This window comes from Blastomyces dermatitidis, assembly GCF_000003525.1.
Source record: "Blastomyces dermatitidis ER-3 genomic scaffold supercont1.7, whole genome shotgun sequence".
NCBI lineage: Eukaryota > Fungi > Ascomycota > Eurotiomycetes > Onygenales > Ajellomycetaceae > Blastomyces > Blastomyces dermatitidis.
In genome coordinates, this window is record NW_025544780.1 from 425,636 (window position 1) to 445,983 (window position 20,348).

At 48.6% G+C, this 20,348-nt stretch overlaps 5 protein-coding genes across 6 annotated transcripts; 1 reads left to right on the top strand and 4 right to left on the bottom strand.

The window, feature by feature from the left end:
- Positions 1-660: 660 nt before the first annotated feature.
- BDCG_06585 (mitochondrial large ribosomal subunit) lies at positions 661-1,899 on the bottom strand (the record flags this gene model as incomplete). The annotated part of the gene is made up of 2 exons (XM_045422335.1): positions 661-1,766; positions 1,848-1,899. The coding sequence occupies 2 exons, from the start codon at positions 1,897-1,899 to the stop codon at positions 661-663; spliced, it is 1,158 nt and encodes a 385-aa protein (XP_045278001.1).
- Positions 1,900-2,117: 218 nt separating this feature from the next.
- BDCG_06586 lies at positions 2,118-8,950 on the bottom strand. Of its 2 annotated transcripts, none has more exons than XM_045422336.1 (4): positions 4,858-8,950; positions 4,543-4,767; positions 4,056-4,445; positions 2,118-3,984 (listed from the first exon to the last, which is right to left on the bottom strand). In XM_045422336.1, exons 1-4 carry the CDS (start codon positions 7,525-7,527, stop codon positions 3,148-3,150), a joined length of 4,122 nt encoding a protein of 1,373 aa, XP_045281752.1. In that variant the 5' UTR covers positions 7,528-8,950; the 3' UTR covers positions 2,118-3,147. The 2 variants fall into 2 exon arrangements, with proteins under 2 accessions (XP_045281752.1, XP_045281753.1); XM_045422337.1 differs by having other exon boundaries at positions 2,155-3,984; positions 4,568-4,767; positions 4,858-8,943.
- Positions 8,951-12,844: 3,894 nt separating this feature from the next.
- BDCG_06588 (uncharacterized protein) lies at positions 12,845-16,334 on the top strand. The gene is made up of 4 exons (XM_045422338.1): positions 12,845-14,437; positions 14,521-14,582; positions 14,672-14,983; positions 15,156-16,334. Exons 1-4 carry the CDS (start codon positions 14,335-14,337, stop codon positions 15,333-15,335), a joined length of 657 nt encoding a protein of 218 aa, XP_045278002.1. The 5' UTR covers positions 12,845-14,334; the 3' UTR covers positions 15,336-16,334.
- Positions 16,335-16,395: 61 nt separating this feature from the next.
- On the bottom strand, positions 16,396-17,970 carry BDCG_06589 (phosphoglycerate mutase; the record flags this gene model as incomplete). The annotated part of the gene is made up of 5 exons (XM_045422339.1): positions 16,396-16,845; positions 16,944-17,186; positions 17,242-17,460; positions 17,537-17,681; positions 17,867-17,970. 5 exons carry the CDS (start codon positions 17,968-17,970, stop codon positions 16,396-16,398), a joined length of 1,161 nt encoding a protein of 386 aa, XP_045281754.1.
- A 950-nt stretch (positions 17,971-18,920) lies between these two features.
- BDCG_06591 (uncharacterized protein) lies at positions 18,921-20,285 on the bottom strand. Its single transcript, XM_045422340.1, has 2 exons — positions 19,785-20,285; positions 18,921-19,701 (listed from the first exon to the last, which is right to left on the bottom strand). Exons 1-2 carry the CDS (start codon positions 20,034-20,036, stop codon positions 19,522-19,524), a joined length of 432 nt encoding a protein of 143 aa, XP_045278003.1. The 5' UTR covers positions 20,037-20,285; the 3' UTR covers positions 18,921-19,521.
- Between the last annotated feature and the right edge of the window lie 63 nt (positions 20,286-20,348).

Consider the following 20,348-nt stretch of genomic DNA (forward strand, 5'->3'; position numbering starts at 1 on the left):
TTTTGGAGTTCCTTTTGCTTTCTTAGTCAAGGGGGATGGGTATATTATTTTTGATGGACAGGTTGCAGTGTGTTTATTCAACGATGTTGGAGACAGGAGCCCGGGCCTGACTGGATTTGACAAAAACGCCTCGTTTCTGGTGTATAGGAGATAATTGTTATTTCACGAAATAACATTTTCATCAAACAAAGATCTTGTAGGCGCCAAACAGAATGACTCGATATGGTCGAACCCTTGACGTGGAGGATGAAGTAGAACAACCCACTTCCTAGTCGGACTCAACTACCTTCATCGAATACGAGGTTGTGAAGAACTTGGGAAAGTTGGAAAGTCAGGATAATAACCAGGACCAACGAAGTGGCTTTGCAGTTGAGAGTAGAGAGAACGGGATGATAATCAGATTTGGCCCTTTGGGGAAAAAGTTAGTTATGGTTTATCCTCTAGTTAGTAGCCATGTACAGTACAAGTACCTGCAAAAATTTAAGCAAAAAAAAGAACAAGAGAGAAAAAGAACCGGATACTGTATATATTAACACAATCATACCAACAACATAAAATAAAAAAAAAATAAAAATAAAAAAATAAAAGGGAAAAACCAAATTCCACACAAATCCATCTTCCCTATCATACATAAATAAATACACCCTCCCCCCCAAAACACTACCAACTATAATACTGCCTCTGCCCATAAACCTTCCGATCCGGCAATGCAACCCTCAACTGCGACCTGCGCTTCCTCTCCTCCTTCGCGTGGCGCTCCTCCCACTCGCGAATCCGCGTATTCTCCTCCTTCAGCACAACCGTCAGGCTCGTATACGGCGGCCTCATGATGTTGACGTTGCCGCGCGCGCGGTAGTCCAGCTCGCGCCCGAACGTGCCGCGGCCCACCCACGCCTGCGCGATGTAGATCGCCGTGCGGTCGGTGATGGTCTTGCGCTGGCCGGTTTTGAGCCTTATGGTAATCGGGCTCGTGGCGGCAGCGGCGGCGGCGGCGGCGGTGGTGGTGGTGGTGGTGTTAGTTCCCGCCGCTCCTGTTTCCCCTTCCGCGTCCGCATCCGCACTGGCTACAGTGGTATCCTTCTGACTCTGACTCTGACTCCTCCCAAGTCCCATCCCGTGCAGCACGATGGCCTCATCCCTTGCCAGCTCCAGATGCAACTTGACGTCCTTGGCCACCTTCTTGGGGCTATAGCGCATCTGCAAGATGGCGTCGTCGATGTTCTTCCCCGCAATCTGCCGCGCAACCATCATCAGCTTCTTGACGCTGGTCTTGAAGAAGTGGCTCTTGCTGAGCGACTCGCGCTCTGTGCGTGCGATTTCTTCTTGCCGCGTTAGTCGGCCCCGTCGCCGTATCGAGCGTATTACCATCTTCCTCTCCCAGCGGGCGCGGCGGTTAGGGAATGGGACGAGCGCACGGAAGAGATTGTCTTGGTCCCGCTCGTGGAGGGGGACTTTGGGCCTACCAGCTACGGCGTTTGTTGCATCCGCATCCGTGTCTTTAGATGTGAGGCGTTGGGGTTTGCGGCCATCTGTGCTTGCGTAGGGGCTGGGCATTACTCCCTCGTCTTCATCGAAGATGGAGCCCGGGACGAGGGAGCCGTGGGTTATTGCTGAGGCGGCGGGCTGGGAGACTTTCAGGTGTTTGTTTTTCGTTTTGGAGGGTTGCGATGAGGATGCGGAGGTGTTGGAGGCGGCTGTGGGGGCCCGCAGGAAAGGGCTTGAGGCGAATGCTCGTCGATATATGGATGTTGGGAGTCGTGGCCCGGCTGTATTATGGTGTCAGTCAGTTTCATGTGAGCAATTCCAATCCCGGGTTGAAAGTGGAATTGGATGGGTTTCAAGCTCACCTGCACGGGACAGCTGCCGGGAGGTAAAGGCAGCACATGCAGCAGCGGCCATTTTTGCCAGCTGTAGCTCTCAATTGACCGGTTTCAGGGTGAGGATATGCTAGTTTATCATCCTCCGTTGCGGTGAAATTCAAGCAAGTCGGAGAAAGTTGACGGTAAAAAGCAGAAGACGCGCTATGCCGCATGCGGACCGGAGTTGAACGCCGAACTCGCCGATGGACGTTATCACGTGTATCAAGTCTTGGCATATATCTTCAGAAATCTACTTCCCGGAATGATCATAAACATGGAAACTCAAGAATAGAAATACTTGTTTAGAGAATATTATTGTATTATATATATATATATACTCTTTTTCATCTGATTTCCATGTTCATTTTCATTTTCATTTTCATTTCATCGCCCTCAACTCTCTCTTCCTCATCAAATGAAAATGAAGCGAACTGACATGGCAGGGACGGGGGATAAATATATGAATGAATAGATGGTATAATCCAAGCAGCAAAGAATTATGTAACATGACAAGAAGGCCACAAAAATATGCAAGGCATGGATGCGGGAATGATATGTAGAGATTATGTGAGAGGGAAGAGATAGCGGTAGAGGTAGAGGTAGAAGCAAAAGTAGAGACAAGGAGAAACGAGGATAGAAGTTAAAGAGGAGGGAGAAATCTTTTTCAATGAAAAGAAAATGTCATCAACAAGGTACAAAATGAGCAGAGAATGCAAGAAATGATCCGCATGGATGGTGCAAAGTGTATAAAATGATTAAATTAGATTAGATTTGGAAAAAAATAAAAATAAAAATAAAAATAAAAATAAAAATAAGAGAGAGGGAGCAACAAAGACAAGTTGAGAACAGAATTTTTTTGTAATAAAAGACATATCATGCATACACGTACATACAATTATGGAGGCCATTTTTTGTTTTGGTGTTTGGGCGTTGGCATTTGGCATTTGGCATTTGACATTGGGGCATTTGATGGTGGGCATTAGAGGGTTAGTTGAGTGAGGTGTGGAAGATGCAGATGGAGATGGAGATAGAAAAACATATGGCAAATATAAAACTTAAAAGGAAAAGGAAATAAAATATAGATCATGCAATAAAAGGGCGGTGTGAGGGGGGAAACGAAGAGAGGCGACGGGCAAGGGGTTTAAAAAAGGTTGCAGATACAATCACGTATGGTGATCTATTCTCTCATTTTTGAGGGGGCATTTCCTTTTTTTTTTTTTTTTTTTTTTTTTTTTTTTTTGCCCTACTTACACCCTTCTTCCCCGGTTTCATGGATGCTGTACTCTCGTTATTGTCCTTGCTGTTGTTCCTGGCCATGCTCCCGTGACTTGGACGACTCCAACAGAGCCCGAAAATCATCATTGCTTTTCTTCGCGGGCGCAGGCTGTTGACCTGTCGCAGCAGCAGTAGCAGCAGTACCAACAGCACCACCACCCCTTTTAACACCCAACCCACCCCTCCGCCCCGATCCTACTCCACCTCCAGGCTGGCCCGGTCGCCGAATAGGCGCAGCGGGCTGCTTCATCATAACCATCTTTTTCTTCCCAGCCGGCCCGGACGCAGGAACTGCAACCGTATCCCTCTCTCCTTTCTTCCCCTTCTTCTCCACCCGCTCCCGCTCCTTGCCCACAAGAATTCTATCCACCTTCCTCTCCGCCGGCATCTTCAACATCTCGCCCACACTACCGACGCGGATTTGTCGCCCGGGAGCGATCTCATACCCGTCTAAGCCTAGCGATGCACGGCCAGCGTCGCTGACGTCGACAAACTCGACGATGGCGCCTTGGTGGTCTGGGCGGAGGATCAGTTTCACGAGTGCACCGTAAGGGGAGACGAGGGTGCGGATGCGAGTGTCGTTGATGGTGTCTGGGATGTTCATCAGGGCGAGGGTGCGGAGGTGTTTGTCGCTGGCATTTCCCGTGGGTTGGTCGGGGGCGTGTGGTACTGTTGAGTAGGAAGGCGAGGCGCCGTTAGGTTCCATGGAAGGAGACTCGGAGCGGCCGCCGACGCGGGATATAATCGCTGTTGCTTGGCGTTTCGCGGGGGTGGGAGTAGAAATGTGGACGTTGAGTGGGCGAGAGCGGAATAGCTGCTCGTGCATAGCGAGGGCAGCTTCGGCGGATTTCTAGCAGATGTGTTAAAATTCGTCCTGCGCTGGTTTTTACCATAGAAGAAGACAAAGAGACCCAAACATACCTTCGTCCTAAAAACCACAAATCCAAACCCCTTGCTCGCCCCATTAGCCTTCCTCGGAATTCGCGCCCCCTCAACTTCTCCATACGCCGTAAATAACTCCACCAAGTCATCTTCCGTCGCCTTCCAGTCGAGATTCGAGACGTGGATTTCGCGACCCTCCTCCATCGGCCCTGTCCTATCCTGCCGTTTCGTAGGGTCCGATATCTTCACGACGAGGGGTAGCTTCGTCGACTCCGCCGAAACCATCGAGTTCCCGGAGACTTCCTGTTGAGTTCCGTTCAACTCTGTCGCTGCATGAGCAGCACTGGCCGTTTGGAATTGGACGTAACAAAAGCGTCTGTGCGTGTTGTATTTAAGCGACGGGAATCGGATATCAACGACTTCGCCGTACTATAAAAATAAACGATTAGTTTCCATCTGTTAAAAGAGAACTGGGGGATAGTAAAAATATAAAAAGCCAAGGTCAAGGTAAAGATGAATCGTTTACCGGAGTGAAAAGATCGCGAACATACGCTTCATCAGCTGTGGGCGGGAAATTCGTGACGAACAGCGTTGTATTCGTTCCGATGTGAACGGAGATCGTTTGATCTTCGAATGTCCGTTGATCTCGCGTCTGTGCGGCCAATGCATCCTCTCGCGTGTCGAACTCGACAGTTGCACTGGGTTGAGTTCCTTGTCGTGACAGCAGCTTTAAAGAATTGATTTTACCGCACTAGTTGAAACAGTCAGTACAAGACCCCTTTTTTCTTGTTTGTTCGATCCAACAAAGCAAATAAATAAAACGGGGGAGCTACAAACTTACATCCCTAAAGAACTGCCTGACTCTCAACTCGGTAACGTCTGACGGTAAGTTCTCCACAATGACAGTAGCATTCTCGCGATCCCTTTTTGGAGGGGGAGTGCCGGCATCAGCACCGAGATCCGCCGCTCTGGGCCTTTTGCTGGCAGACCCATTCACATCCAGTTCCTCAACTGTGCGTTTTCGCTTGCTTCCCTGGGGTGTCGTCTCATTCTCGGCTTCAGGTCTTACTCTGGTTGCCGACGACACTCCTGGCGTTTCAGCTTGAGGAGCAGTAGTGGTTGCCGCTGCTGCTGCCGATTGTTGAGCTGCCGCCTGTAGAGCTTCCTTATCCTGTCTTCTCGTTCGGGCTTTCATCGCCTTTCGAATCTCTATAACGGCTATCTGGAGCTCGTCCGCATCCTCGTAGTGTTCGCAGTGGTCAATGTATGTCAACCTGATCTTGTCCAGCCAGTCCGCGTCCGCTCGTTGGAGAGCTTGTTTTAATACTGCAGTAGCAAGGCTGGGGTTCGGGGTTCTCCGCGAGGCGCTTGCGCTGCCATCTGACTGGGTGAATTTGCTCCAGCAGAGCAGTTCCCATGTATAATACATAATCCAGAACTCGTAGCTGTGTCCGTGGCGGGCGATTAAGCCCTTGAAGGTTTCTCGGGCACTATCCCAGCTTCCACTTTCACTTAGATACCGGATGTAGATACGCTCGAGGCGGAAGAGGGGGTCATTGGGAACTGTGGTATTGTCTTTCTCGCCTAGTTCCTGGATGCTTTCGATTGCAGAGCGGATGCCTACCTCGGCCACATCAAGATCCTCATCTGTCGAGTCAGGTTGGAAAGCTCGTCGACGCAGGTAGCTGCACCATGTGGTGTGCACCTTGATCACTTGCTTGATGCCTCCGGCGTCCAACAGACCAGTCCGCGTCGCCTTGTGCTTGATGTCAGCGATTTGAGTAAACGAGCGTCCCACACGCTCCGCGCTGAGAATGTGTTGCGACCAGAGCGTTCCGGACCATGGACAGTGCCGAGTGGCGCGCTCCAGGGAAGGGAGAGCAGGGAGGTAGTGGCCATGCGGGCTTCCGTCCATTGATTCCTCTACTATGAACATTATATAGTCTTCCCATAAACGAACCTCGATGGGGAAACGTAGCACGGCACGTTGATAGAGAGCGCACACGAGCTCGAAGCTAAAATGGCCCTTTCGCCGGTTCTGGCTCAGTTCCCACTCAAGGTACGACACGAACAAGCTCAATTCCGTAGTACTGTCTCCAGCCTCCGCGGCCCGCCGAAGTTCCACTTCTCGCATCTCGCGAGCATTCCACAAGGCTTTGGCGCGGGCGGCTCTATTCGTCATATCCACCATGGTCTCTTCGTAATAGTTGTTATAATAGGTAGAGATGAAGTTGGAAAATAGTTGGAAGGTGTTATCCCAGGTCATGTGGGGTACCTGAAGCCTATTGACGAACAAATCCCTTACGTGGCCGAGTTTCTCTGGAGACGGCTGCTTGCCCACATCTTGTACGACGAGTTCCAGATAGCGGTCCCAGACCAGGTGACTATCATTTATTCTCCAGTTTGTAGCCTCCGCCGCATTCATCCAGACCTCTACGACTGACTGCCACGTAAATGCCTCCCGAGCCACCATTCTATCTTCCTCTGACCATTGGCGGGAGACGGAGGCGTCATTTGGCTGGGAAACAGAGTTGTAGAGATGCAGCATCCACTCGCCATATATTATCCATAGTTTCGTGCTGCCGTACTCTTCATCTACTGACCGTCGACACAGTTCCATTACACCTATCTGTTCCTCCACCGTACGTGCCAGCACACTTTCGTCCTGTATCCATTCAACCCATAGATCCTCCCCAATCGCGAAGAGGCCATCGAGCTCTTCTCGTGCAGCACGCAGGTCCTGGAGAAAATCGTACTCCTGAGGTTTGCCGCGGGAACCTGGCGACGACGGCGGATAGACATGTTCGACAAACCCTTGGTGGAGTAGACGGATGAACTTAACGCGCGCGTCGTAGGCATGGTGGTTCTGCTGGATATAGGCATATAGCTCTGAGGCCATCTGCTGCATGTCCGGCGTTAGCGAGGAGCTTGAAAAGTCTCTTCTGTTAGCCTCCTTCAACCCTTCTGACACATCAAAATGGGGTCGGGGTGTGGTGTGGTTTCGCGGAATGGGGTTGACGGTAGGGTTGAGGGTTGAAGGGGACATCTGGCTCTCGTGTATTTCCGTGCTGGTATTCCTCCTCATTGGGGGGTTTGCGCGGTGGGGCTGAGGACGCTGCATGGAGGCGAGATCTGCCAGGGCATCTATCCCAGGAGTAGAGGTTTGTCTGGTGGGCTGCAGTTCGCTCGGCGGCGGGGTGCCAGTACCGTTGCCTTGGCTGAGGTCCTGGGGAGACGGATCGCGAAGTTGCGGGTTGTTGAGGACTTGATGGACAAGCGGAGACGAGGTCATGCCCGATCTGCCAGAATTCTGTCGTGATTTGTGATAATTCTGGTGAGGAGAAGCGGAGGCGGAAACGGCTGATACAGGCGAAGGCGTCGGGGCGGATGTGGGGGTGGCGCCAGAGGAGGAGGAGGAAGCAGCAGCAGCAGGATGAGGAGCAGGAGTGGACTTGCCCGAGTGGGAGTCCTGCGGCGATAAAAGCGAAATGATATCCATCCTCCTATCCATCGGCAAGGGGTAGTATAATAGAGAGGATATAGGTGGAAGGCAAACAACCGGGGAAAATAAAATAAAAATAAAGGGAAACCGACGGGATTAAATCGGGTAGATGAAGAGTTTGAACGAAGATATTAAACTGAGCGGCAATTTAGTCGTTGCAGGCGCACTAGTTAGCTTGAATAGCTTCAGTATCACCACCATCAGAACCATCAGACCTCACGGGAAAGAAATGGCGTGGAGTCGTTATCAACGGTAGCTCTGAGGCAAGCGAAAATGACCCGAAAGAACCCCGAATGCGGAGGATAGAAGGCGTGATTAGTTAGGGTCACGAGAAGAGATTGTTGGGAGGGATCTCGATGGGGTGAGAGTGAGGCAGCGATAGAGGGAGGGATAGCGGAAGGCGGACAGCGGAGGACGGCTGGTGGATGAGTGGTTGGGTGGTCGATGGATGGGGGGAGGACGGGATCGAACCGAATCAAGCGCAGCGATGAGCGAGATCGGGGCTGCTGTACAATTCCATTCCTTCGGTTTATTTTTTTTTTGGTATTTCTTTCTTCACTCCGCCAAACACAAACCTTGCCCGGTCAGCAGGGTCCCCTTCTACCAGTTTCAAAGGGAAGAAGAAAAGAAGAAGCAGAAGAATAAAAGAGCAAATAAAAGAGAAGAGAAGAAAGCAAAAAAGGAACTATCTCTTGTTTCTCTCTTTGCGTTATTTACTTTTTGATTTTTTTTTCCCCCCTTTTGCAGGCACGCGCTTAACAGACGAAGTGCTAAAGTAACCCTAGAAAGCAACCCAGGAGCAAGCAAGCAAGTTGAGCAGGTGAGCAAACAAGTAACTAAGCAAGCAAGCAAGCGAGCAAGCAACGAGAGCAGAAGACGGGATGATGAAAGAGGGATGGGGATGTTATTTTTGGGGGCGAGGCGAGGTTAGACGGGGAACGGGTTTCTTGGGTGATCAATAACCAGCTAGGGTAGGGTAGGCTGGCTGCTTGGTACTGGAGCCGGCTACTAGATGAGACGAGGAGGAGGGAGCAATAAACCACAACAAGCTAAAGTAGCCTGAGTAGTTAGTTATAGTTAGTTAGTGTTAGTTAGCCAGCCTGGCCTGGTGTACGGAGTACAGTAGCCTGACAACGATGATGAGTGGGCGGGGCCAGGGGCTGGGAGCCCACACGGGGGCAGCGGTGTTTATAGGTCGGCTACAGCGGGAGAGTGAGAGGTAGCAGTTTGGAGATGCGGAGATGGGGAGAAGGACAGATGTTGCAAGGGTGTCGCAGAGTGAGTAGAAACAGAAGCAGAAGCAGACGTGCAGATACTAGACTAGATACTACTGGAGAGAAGAGAAGAGTAGAGATGAGTTAGAGGTGAGGTGAGGTGAGGTGAGGTTGAGATGGAAGACGTCGTTCGGGCGTCGAGGATTGCGAAAAGGGAGCGAGACGCGGCGAGGATGAGGCTCTTACATAACTAGCTAGTTAACTAACTACGTATCTACAGCCTACAGGTACCTCTCCCGCGGAAAATGTATGCACAGGAACCTTTGCCGACGGCTTCAGTGGAATCCCTGAATTATTACCCAAATGGCCGGGTCCAGATTCCTCTTCTATTCTTCCTATTAGAAAGAGGAATAAAGAGAAATGTACTCTACTATTAATATGTATAGTTATGTATTATTATTTCCTGCAGCAATGTCACACAGAGCAACAGCATGATGATTATTATGATGATTATCTACAAAATTTCCTTTGTATAGAACAGCAGGTTGGTTGGTTGTTGGCTCATAGCCTATGACAAGGATTAAGCTAAAGTAACTTACTACCTAACATACATAACTATCTCTTGAAGCCAAGTTAGCTCGTTGAAGAATTCCATCGCAATCTTTTTTAGATCTCAAATTGTGCTCATAAACTCTTCATCACCATCAAATGTCAAATTCCTGGCTACAGCTGGATCTCAACCTGCTCAAGAGTACTCCATAAGATCTCTCAAGATAATCACTCTCTAATTTGAATCAATTTATGTATAAGCCTTCTTATTTTATTTATTACCCATCAGCAAGTCTGAAACAAAGAGACCCAGACTATAATTGACAATCACCCTGGGCATAAAAAGTGGTCATGATGAGCTGGTTCAAAACTGTTCATTGCTTGCAGGAATTTTCAGTTTTTTCCCTTTTTCCTTTTTGTATCAAGAAAGTTAAATATTTAGTTAATTAAGTTAATAATAATGAAAGGAGAAGAAAAAGAATTCTTGCTTTCAGTTTTTATTTATCTATTTGAAGCTCTCTTTTCTTTCTTCTCTACTTCTTAACTTACTATAGTTAATAGTTAACTAGACTATTTCAGACAAACTTCACACAGCTTTCATCTTCCATGTATGCATGTGCACAGCTCTTCATCTCTTCATGTAGCATCACACCCACCTTCTGCTATTTATTTAAACCTTCTTACTTTCCCTCTCTCCTCAGCTATTCTTTAATTAAGAGTCTAATGTTGCCTGTGGTTTTTACCTTATCATTATCTTATTATAGTACTAACTATAGCTACATGTTTAGACATACATCATAGTGCAGAATAGAAATGAGAGATATGCACAAAACAATGTACTCCGTGTTTGACTCTTACTAATAAATAGCTGAAGATAGAATCTTTCCAGATATCCATTAACATATTCATCTATACTCTGAAGAGACGGGGTCATCTACATACGTACGTACGTACGTACGTACGTAGATACAACAAATAAACTACGCACCCCCTTCAAAGCATTTACATACTATCTCCCCAACAATGCCTAGTTAGCCCTACCAAGGTTACATACGCTCTCTCTGCAGTCGACGCAGGTAGCCGTTGATCACATGCTAAAATTAAACGGGGAGATAAACATGGATATACGCTGGTACATGTACAGATGTACCATGGCATGTATGTATGTATGTACCCCCCGTAGTGTGCACTGAATTTCACTGGCTCAGCTGAAGCCTGAAACCTTGCTTGAGTCCCGATTGTCATTTCCAAACTAACCCCCTCCCCCCAAATCCCCAAATCATCAACCATGGTGGCTGGAAAAAGTAAGAATAAGTTTGGTGGTAACTATAGCGTAGGTTGTGTTTTCTTTGGTAAGGGACCCCGGATCAGTTTCTTCCTCTGGAAGAGCGAGGTGGATGTTATTTGGTGTTGGGTGGTGGCTTGAATCAGCGCGTGATTGCAAAATATTTAAGTTATATAAAATGGATTGAGATATAGCTAACTCATTTTGAAGCACACACACACACACATATATATATATATATATATATCTCACTATCATTGATCCCCGACATGCCATCTGTTATATAACACACGTTCATAGCTTTTGTCGGGAATTATATACCAATCGACAAGAAAAGAAGATGTCAACAAAATGTCTCAGATAACTGAGTAGGGAGAAAGCTTGCTGTGCAACGCCCAACCTTTTTACGATTTCCTGTCAGCTGCCAGCCCGGTTCTGTTTCTTGTCTGAAAAGCTGGCCGGCCAATCAATTGGTGGGGGGGGGGGGGGGGTCGCGGGTGTGTGGTGGACAGGAAACCACCGCCGACCTGCTCAGTGTCGAAAGGTCACTCTCGCTCTCCATTTCCCCATTTGGAGTCTTTCTTTGAGCGAGCAGCTGCCCGTCTGGCCCGTGACTTCAGGAGTGCGTTTGCTGGGTCAATCCCTTCTTCTGTTTTCCAAGGGACTCGCGCTGAAATGGCACGCTACTTACTCCCCTCTATCAAATATATTCCAGCTGCTACCAGTGTGTGCTGTGCTGCAGTGTCTTATGTATGTATTTGCACGGTGATGATAACTTCGTCTGGCCTTTTTTTTTTTTTTTTTTTTCCTTTTTTTTTTCCTTTTTTCTTTTTTGAATCTGTTCAACCATTGCATGTGTAAATCGACTCATGCGAGCATCCACGCGGAGTTTTGAGGAGAGAGTTCCTTTTCTTTTCTTTTTTTTCTCTTCCCCGACTCGTGCGAAGCTCCTAAAACTGTATAGGGGAGGGGAAGGCATATATATTTATATATATGCCCCTTGCCGCTGTCGGTCAAATGGACAACATCTGTTTCCTACACCAAATCAATCCGCTGAACGATTCTCCTGGGAAATGTCAGATAGCTATTGGCTGGCTGGGGTATATAGATAGGGAGGCTCCTTGATACATGTAAAAGCAAGGGCTGCTGCTGCTGCTGGTGGTGGTGGTGGTGATCGTGGTCGGTCACTGACTCATGATCAAAAAGAGATGCTATTTATCATTTATCGGTTCAGAGATATATGGGGCTGGCTGGGGATTTTGGGAGAGAGCTGGTTGAGGTGGTAAGCAGTCTATGGATAAACGAAAAAGTAATAAAAATTGTCTTCACCTTTTCATGGTTCCGTCTTGCGTGCTGGATGTAAGTGGTGGGTGGAGGCTGACTGACTTTAATCACTCCAGGAGGGGTTCTCTTTAAATATTGATCTTCTGAGAAAGAACCAATCAAGCACTGTGATTAGGTCAAAGTGTACATGTGGTTGCCGTGAAAGAAGTTTCAGAATGGAGGAGTGAGACTAGAAGGATAGGGGGATATATTAGGAGAAGAGGAGATTTCGTTGACTATAGCATGATACATAATCAGCCTCATGTTTTTGCTTTCATTTCAGTATAGCGCATATGCATGGATCACGATTTTGTTTCCCGCATAAATGATCTACATTGATTCACTCTGTTAGAGACAAAACTTGCAGTGGTCCAAGTTATCGCCAATTAACGGCGGGCACAAAGTCAGCAGCAGGTTGGTAGGGATATGAATAGCACATCCTCCCCCTCCTCGACTGTAAAATTCATTCGAAATCGAAGAAGACCTCATCAATGTTAGGCATTCACAATATGAGGTGCTGTCGAGCGCCTATCCAATACCCTGAAATCTTAATGGCCAGCAAGACCACCAGCAAGACCACCAGCAAGACCAGCAGCGAGGTGCTGGTGGTGTCTTTCACACTATTCCCAGCACCCTGACGCCCCATACAGCCATATGGAGCCATTCATTTTCCAGCAGATAGCAGCATGAAAATCACCACCAGAAAACTCAGCTATCTTCTCAGCATCATCGTTTTCACGCCAGCCCTGTTGTGAATGGCGAGGACCTGAAGGGAGCTTACATGCCGCCGAGCCGGACTCGGGGCCGGGTCTGCCTGGTCTCATTCATCTTGGACCTGGTGGACAGGTGTATCCTGGATGTTGATTGACCCAAGGGAAGCCATGAAAAGGAATGCGGCTGCGCGGGCGGGCGGGCATCATGTTATTATGTATGGGCTTGCCTGGGTGTAGATGGGGTCGAACACAAACACACAGGGCAGAAAAGAATGTATTCACCCCAGAACATTTCCTGGTGTAGAACATGGGCTCTTCATGGCCAGGGGAATCAGCAAGTTTCACTGTTTGAGATTGGTTGGACTGGGAGTGGGTGTCAATATATGCGCCCTGATCCCATCCAGGCACGGAGCAACGGTATCATAAAAGGGCATTATGAAGGATATCCTCAAGTAGGTGACGGATATCGGCGCAGAGATTCTCTGATACGCATATACACCTGGGGGTAAAATTGCGCGGGGTGAGAGATAAGCAATCACCACACTACACTGCTGCGTCTCCTGACCCTGACTGTATGCATACAGATAGAAGAACAAGCCGGGTAAAAATGCGCAATGGTTCTCGCCTCTAGGTCCAAACGTGCTGAGCTCTATGCTAGGGATTCCCATTGAAGTGACTTGCTTATGAGATTTGGGAATAGAAAAGGACGGGTGTAGTTACCGCTTTCTCTAAAAATAAGACGTAACACCCTCTGAAAAGCTTGCTAGACGGATATTCACGTCCCGCCGCTGTCGGGAATTTCCCACCCGCGATGATTTTGGGATGTGATATCTGCCCCAGAACCACCTCGTGTCAAATGTTGTCTCTGGACCTTCAGACGCCAGGTTGATAACTGCTGTCTAGAGGAGGCAAGATATTGTTACTACCAACCTTCCCTTTTTTTTTTTTTTTCTTTGGTTGTCAGGATAGTTATATATAGGATGAGTCTGTCGCCAAAGTCGAGAGGCTTGGCTCGCCCTGATTGGACACGCTGTTGTCATGTACCAAATACTTCCTCGAGACGGTGACAATGGCGTTGGCCCAGGTACTGCTACATCACGCCCCCCCCCCGGCACAGACCGCAAGCAAGCCTCATCAACCTCCCTCCCAGCAGCGTCATCCCGGCCGGAAACTTCTCAAGGAAATGAATAAAATACGATATCTCCTCCCTGCGAGATCGATCCATCCAACCTCCAGCTGCACTAAACCCCCCTCCGCTAAATAAGTTCGAATGTCCATCTGACCTGTCCACAGAACCCGGAATCTCTCCCCGTTTTCTTCGCAACCCCCAACCACCAACACCACCTTGGCTAGCCTCCATCTATAGCCAACCCCTCATCAACCACACCCCGTATCTCTCTGAATATCAAAACCGTTGCTCCACCGCTTCTCCACCGCTTCTCCTGCACGCAGTCAGTCCTGACTTGTGACCTGCAGACCTGCAATAAGCGGGCTGCAACTTGTCGCATCTCCCTCGCGCGTCTCTCCGTATCCTCTCGAATGCGGCTCCTCCTTCGCCTCCCTTCATAAAAAAGGGTTGTCCGACCGGTTGGCTGGCGGCCCTCTTAGTCTATACTCTAGCTTGCTCTTTCAGCGTTTGATACTGTCAAAGCTCCGTGGGGGAGGGGATAGTCTTTGATAGAAATATCACTGTGTGTTTGTGGTTGTTACCGCTGCTGCTGTTGTTGTTCGAATGATGGACGTCCATCTCGTGCCTGGCGGCGGGCGGCGGAACTATACAGGCTTCGTGACCAAGACCATCGTATATGCTGCGACGCTGCTTGTGTTTTTGACCAGTATGTATTTTGCTCATGCCTACTCTTCACTCGCTGTGTTTTTTCCTTTTTGGATATCAGACTAACAAGAACAACCATCACAGCATTCGCCCTGACGCTGGCGTCAATAGTCCTGCCGCGATGGATCAGCTCTCAGAGAGGAACGGTACGGCTGGCCCTTTTGTTTCCCCTGTCGCTACAAAAGTGAAAAAAAATATGAAAAATAAAAATACTCATTTGACTCTCCCTATGCAGTCTGCCGGCGTCTCCTACGGCCTCCACTATCGCTGTTTCTCCACTACCACCCCCAACACGACAACGACGACCACGACCTGCGTGCGCTTCCCGCAATTCGATGACTGCACCGGCGACGACCGCCAGTTCTGCTCCATGTGGCGCTCCGTCGGGTTCCTCATGTCCTTCGCCGTCGTGCTCGAGGGCATGACATTGATTACCTATATTATCATCTTGGCCGGCGGCAAGCAGATGCGCGAGTCTGGATGGCGGATTCTTTCCATGTTATTGCTTTTGGTTGCCCTGGTGCAGTGCGCCAGTATGGGGTTGGTGGTAGGTTCTATACTTTTCTTTTCTTTCTTTTCTTTTCTTTTCTTTTAATTCTTCAGGAACCCCTATTTGCCTTCATTCGGGATATTTGTAGAAAGTACCTTAACGGTTAACGGTTATAACCCGCTGCTTCACTGTATCATATAACTAACCTGCATACTCTACGTATATACAGTCTTACCTCAACGACAACGACGATCACTTCTACCTTGGCTTCCGCCTCGACGACTCCTTCATCATGTGTACCGTCAGCTGGTGTCTGGCCCTCCTCGCTGCTGCGACCATCATCTTCGCCGCTCGCGTCTTGCCCTCCGAGGGCGGCTACGAATTGATCGCTGAGCAACCTGATAGCTGAGCTGGCTGCTCATAGCCCTCTTCTTTTTTTTTTTTACTTTAATACAAATTACGTGAAATTATCCACAATCATGCTCTCGATATTGCTTTTCACCGCGGCGCTCTGGTTTGAAAGAAATACCCATATATCTGTAGGGCCAGAAGAAGCGGTGGCAGGGGAGGAAGATCTAGCACTTCTCCTCTCCTCACTTAACTCCGTTTAATTTCATATATTTATTGAGACCAATAAACCGCGCGCTTTGCTTCCTTTTTGCTTGTCTGATTGATTTGCCTGATTTGACCTGTTTGGTTTGGTTTGGTGGTTCTGAATTGGTCTATCTCTTTTCTCTATTCTGCCTCTTAGGAGTCTAGTCCCCAGTTCCGTAATATCTTTTGTTTTTATGCTTTTCTCCGGGCCTGCTCACCTGAGCTGAGCCGTGGTGGTTGTCATCGTAGTACGTCCATAATTATTAAACCCAACCCAACCCCACCCCCCCCAATTCTCCTTTTTTTTTTTTTTTTTTTTTTTCGAATTGGGTGTTCGGATGTCCCACCCCGGCATGAAAAGGGTTTCAAATTCACCGTGTTCAGCGCCTTGTTCCGTTCCAGATGATCATTCTATGCCATTCTTCCTAACGTGCACGCAGTTCGCGGCCAATAAAATACCCCGATTTCCTCGATTCTCTATTGCTCAGTAATCTTACGCTCCGTGGTGTGCGTGTGTGGTTGATAATGAACAGGAAGCCCAATGAAGATATATATTCATGTGCGGGGAATATGGAATGTAGTATAATCTCTATTTTATGATTTGTTTCTGTATATGATTGATCGTGTTATACACCTCCCTCGGTCTTGGTTCGGGAGACTAGAAAAGTGAAGACCGAATAACGTAAAATGAAGACGGACGGTGGAAAGGGGGTATCTCAAAATTATAGAAAACTCGACGACAAACCATCCCATCTCGTTTCCATCCCGTTCCATTACATATAATCTCAAATAAATGGATAAATCAGCCAGCCAGCCAATCAATCACCACTCTCAACTGGCAGAAAAAAGGGGAAAAAATATGTCATAAACGACCCTCAATTCCTCAACTCCGTCCGCCCACCCTCCTCCCCCTCCCCTGCCACCAAACCCTCTCTGCACTCCGGCACCTTCCCCGACGGCTCAACAACCTCGCCTCCCCGCGACCCCTCCCTCCTCACAATCCTCACAAGCACCGGAATCACTCCCCCCGTCTCCAGCCTAAACGCCCTATGCCCTACAACCTCCAGCAACGACGTAATCGCCCCCGAGTGCGCCGTTAGCGAAATATACGTGCTGCTCGGGCCGCTGTTGTGCTCGACGATGTCGTTTAGGAGCTGTCGGAGGCGGGCGGTGCGAGCCGAGTTGGACTCGCGCAGGTTTGGGTCCCAGAGGGGGTCGGTGGGGGCGAAGTTGGGTTCGAGGGTGTAGGTGGGATAGGTTTTTGTTATATGGGTTGTTGGAGAGCGGCGGTCGCAGGTGTGCACTCCTAGGGTTTCGCGGAGGAGCTGTTGGGGAGGCGCGTGTGTGTGCGGTTGGTTAGCTTTTGTGTTTTCTTTCTTTCTTTGCTTTTTGCAGAGTGCGATGTTGGGGGAGTAATGCATACCTCTTTCACAACTGGTTTGAATGGCCTGTCTGGCGGGAGTGGTAGGTTGTTAAATGTTAATTTTGCTGTTTGCAGGCATCGATCCAGGGGGCTGGTGTAGTATGACTGTGGAAGGGGTATGTGGTCTTGTATCTGGGCGGCCCATGTGGCGCGGGCATGAAGGGCCTGGGTGATGCCGGTTTCTGTCAGTCGAGCGTCAGACCAGGTTATGCTGCCGTTGCCGTCGAGTTTGGACCAGTAGCACTAGAAGGGCGATTAGTTTGAGAGTGTTGTCGATGTTAAGGGTACATGCACATACATCCCACGCCTCAGTTCCGTAAAGTTCCTCTGCAACGTTATGGTAACCCTCGCCATGCCGGCCCATGTAGAAGAGTTTGAATTCCGTATGCTTGTCTGCGTGGTCGTTTAGAGACTGGAGTTTGTAGGCGAAACGCTCCCATTGCGTCTTCTCATAGTTTGGATCGAAATCCTTATCTGTGTCATAATTTTGGATTATGAGGCCGAATGCACTTGCTGACTATGTTTTATTAGCTACGCAAGGCCCCCCCTCTCCTTTCGGATTCCACTCTGAGGGTAGCAGATGCCGAACATACATAGTCAAAATCTGCCGGATATGTTGTGGGATCATCTTGAAGGAAGTATCCCGTCACGGTGGTATATTCGAGATGTGAGAGAGCTAGTGATTCGCTCATGGCGGCGAAGAGGGCGAACACCACGGTAACGGCGAGAAGGAAGGGGCTGGGCGTGGAAGGTTTAGTCAGTCAGTGCATTAATAACTAGTTAGTTAACCGTTGTCGTAAGCAATGGCTAGCCAGACTATCCATGGATCAGTATATCCCGATAGTGGCCGGGACGGAGAACCCTGGTGGACCCTCAAAAATGATAGCATTCTCAAGTAGAAATCTGGAGCTTCAAGAACTCACATCACAACGTCAACGCGACAGTAACTCTCCCACCTTCTCCTTAACGCTTCTCCCCGTCGTTCTTCGCCGGGTTGTTGCCAGTACGCTTTCAGAAAGCGCAACATATATGCGGCACGACGGGCGACGTTATCGGGTTACCCGCAACCGCAGCCACAACGGCGTGCTCCCTTAGGCCCGTGCTTGTAGGGGATGTCTTGGTTGGCGGGGCCTTGGGGTGGGTTGAGGCTGTCAAGATTAGGGATGGTGACGAGCGCCGGCACCATCGCATAGTGGATTCTTATTACTAGGGGATTCAGTGTCCAAGTAGGCGGGTTGGCATCACGTCAAGGGTTGGACATTGGCAGGACTGTCTTCCAGACCGTGTTCCGTATAATAGAATTAGTAGCAAAGCAGAAGAATGAAGGGGGAGGAGTCGATTAACTGCGAATGATCTTCTGGAGCAGATGGAATTGCCTGATTGGGACAATTTGAGGCCAGCGATGATGACGGGATCTTATTGGCTGAAACAAAATATGACTAAGCATAATATAACACCAAGACTAGCCAATCAGAGCTCCCTCTTTTTTGAACCTCCTCCCAACCTCTTCCTCATACGAACTGTCGAGATGCCAATGACAATGACAATTAAGTTACAATGACAATGACAATGACAATGACAATGACAATGACAATGACAATGACAATGACAATGAAGAGAAGACCAATTCAACTCCCCAAACCATGCAGTGTCGTTGAGCTACATTAGTCGTCACCTAACAATCAATCCTCAACTAGCTCAGCTCTCTTCCCGTGGAGGATCTCACCCCTCTGAGGAGGTAGGACATGCGACTGCATCTCAAATATGAAACTCTTCCATGTTTGGAGTATGTGGCTGCGTAGGTAACCTTGTTTTGCTAGACCCCCCTTGTAGGCAACCCTGTGGTGTTGTCAAGTTCTGGAATCAACATCTAGGCTCCGAATGTCAACTTGTACGACCAGAATGGCTCACATCCGATGGGGAGGCACACCCATGCTTACAATTACTTTGCCTAGGTGAGCAGCGAGAATGAGCATCAGATGAGGGTATCCGACCGTGGTGAGTGTATATACTCTTTTAACTTGATTGATTCAGAGCCCGGGGTCCTCGTTTTGAGGAAATGCTATGCACAGGACCCTACAGAGCATTCCTGCCAAACACCATCTCATTTCTATATCGGGGGAGATGATGCGTATTCATTTACAAGTCTATTGACACTCTTCGTCAAATTGCCCGGTATATATCGAGACTCGGCCATTCTCATGCTGAATTGGCAATGCCTCGATCATATTCATGAAATCTGTCACGTTATTTCGAGCGGTGCGAGTGACGTACCCTAGGTAGCAATCTGCACATATGAGGATGAACAATAGTGCGCACATTCTTCAGGATGTTTCAGATCTCCGTGCGATGCGGTTTGGCTCAGCTTGATGCCAGATCCCATACAACTTTCAGTCGAATATTTATGTCACTCGCAAGGAAGATGCCACGAGGCTGCCTGTTTATTTTATTTTATTTATTTATTTTTTGAAATTACTCAAAATGCAAATTGATCATACAGTCATGAACTAAAGTGGCATACAATTTGAACTCTCAACCGGCCATCGAAAGGAAATAAAAACGAAAATATACCCCAGAATCACAGCGTGTCATACTCATGTCCGCTCTCTCTCGCCTTAGTCGCCCGACTAAACTCACCGGTCTCAACCTCCCGCTCCCCTTCTATCGCGATCGTCTCATTCTTCCGCACGCCCTCTGGATCCTTCATCGCGCGGTCAACAGCTGCATTCACGTTTCCACGAATGTTTTCGCCGAGTCCCTATAGTTTTCGTTTCATTAGCAAAGGTCGGCTAAACAAATAATTACACTCTATTTATCATCATTTTAGTTCTTGACACTTACGTGAACACCCGCAACGGCTGATTTGATGCCGTGGCCTAGACCTGATCCGGTTGTTGTCCCCGCTCTTGTACCCGCTGTTGTTCTCGCTGTTGTGCCCGCTGTTGTGCCCTTGTTAGGAGAATCCGTGGGTGGGTGTTGGGTCGCGGCGTCGGCTGTGTGGGACTGTTCGGATCGTTGATTGAAGGTGCCTGTTTCTTGCCCCACTGAAAGGTCGCTTTGGAATGGTGGCGGGTGGTATGTGTTTTGCGCCATTGTTGTGTGATGAGTTCGGATGTCGAGATGAGGGTTGAGCTGTTTATATTGAAGCACAGCGGAATCGTAACGGGCAATAGGATGGAATCGATGGAATCGAATTTTTTCTCTGCCTATTTATTTGAATGTTGCCTGATAAATCTTAGGCGCTGTTTTTCGCAGAACCTTTTTGAAGAAGCGTGTCTGTGTTGAATGAAATACCAAGAATAACTAATTCTTAAATATGCATATATTATAGTTCTTGACCTCCCTGGTTTTTTCTCTGGGTATGACATCAACCCCCCTATGACATCATACACAAAACATCCACTC

What these genes read in the sequence shown, in the direction of transcription:
- BDCG_06586 (XM_045422336.1), bottom strand. Translation starts at nt 7,527, where the DNA reads ATGGATAGGAGGATGGATATCATTTCGCTTTTATCGCCGCAGGACTCC. An exon ending in TCAGGCAGTTCTTTAGGGAT is followed by an intron (nt 4,768 to 4,857) that starts GTAAGTTTGTAG and finishes TGTTTCAACTAG; the next exon opens with TGCGGTAAAATCAATTCTTT. An exon ending in TTGTGGTTTTTAGGACGAAG is followed by an intron (nt 3,985 to 4,055) that starts GTATGTTTGGGT and finishes CACATCTGCTAG; the next exon opens with AAATCCGCCGAAGCTGCCCT.
- BDCG_06588 (XM_045422338.1), top strand. Translation starts at nt 14,335, where the DNA reads ATGATGGACGTCCATCTCGTGCCTGGCGGCGGGCGGCGGAACTATACA. An exon ending in TCAGCTCTCAGAGAGGAACG is followed by an intron (nt 14,583 to 14,671) that starts GTACGGCTGGCC and finishes CTCCCTATGCAG; the next exon opens with TCTGCCGGCGTCTCCTACGG. An exon ending in GCGCCAGTATGGGGTTGGTG is followed by an intron (nt 14,984 to 15,155) that starts GTAGGTTCTATA and finishes ACGTATATACAG; the next exon opens with TCTTACCTCAACGACAACGA.
- BDCG_06591 (XM_045422340.1), bottom strand. Translation starts at nt 20,036, where the DNA reads ATGGCGCAAAACACATACCACCCGCCACCATTCCAAAGCGACCTTTCA. An exon ending in CAGCCGTTGCGGGTGTTCAC is followed by an intron (nt 19,702 to 19,784) that starts GTAAGTGTCAAG and finishes CGAAAACTATAG; the next exon opens with GGACTCGGCGAAAACATTCG.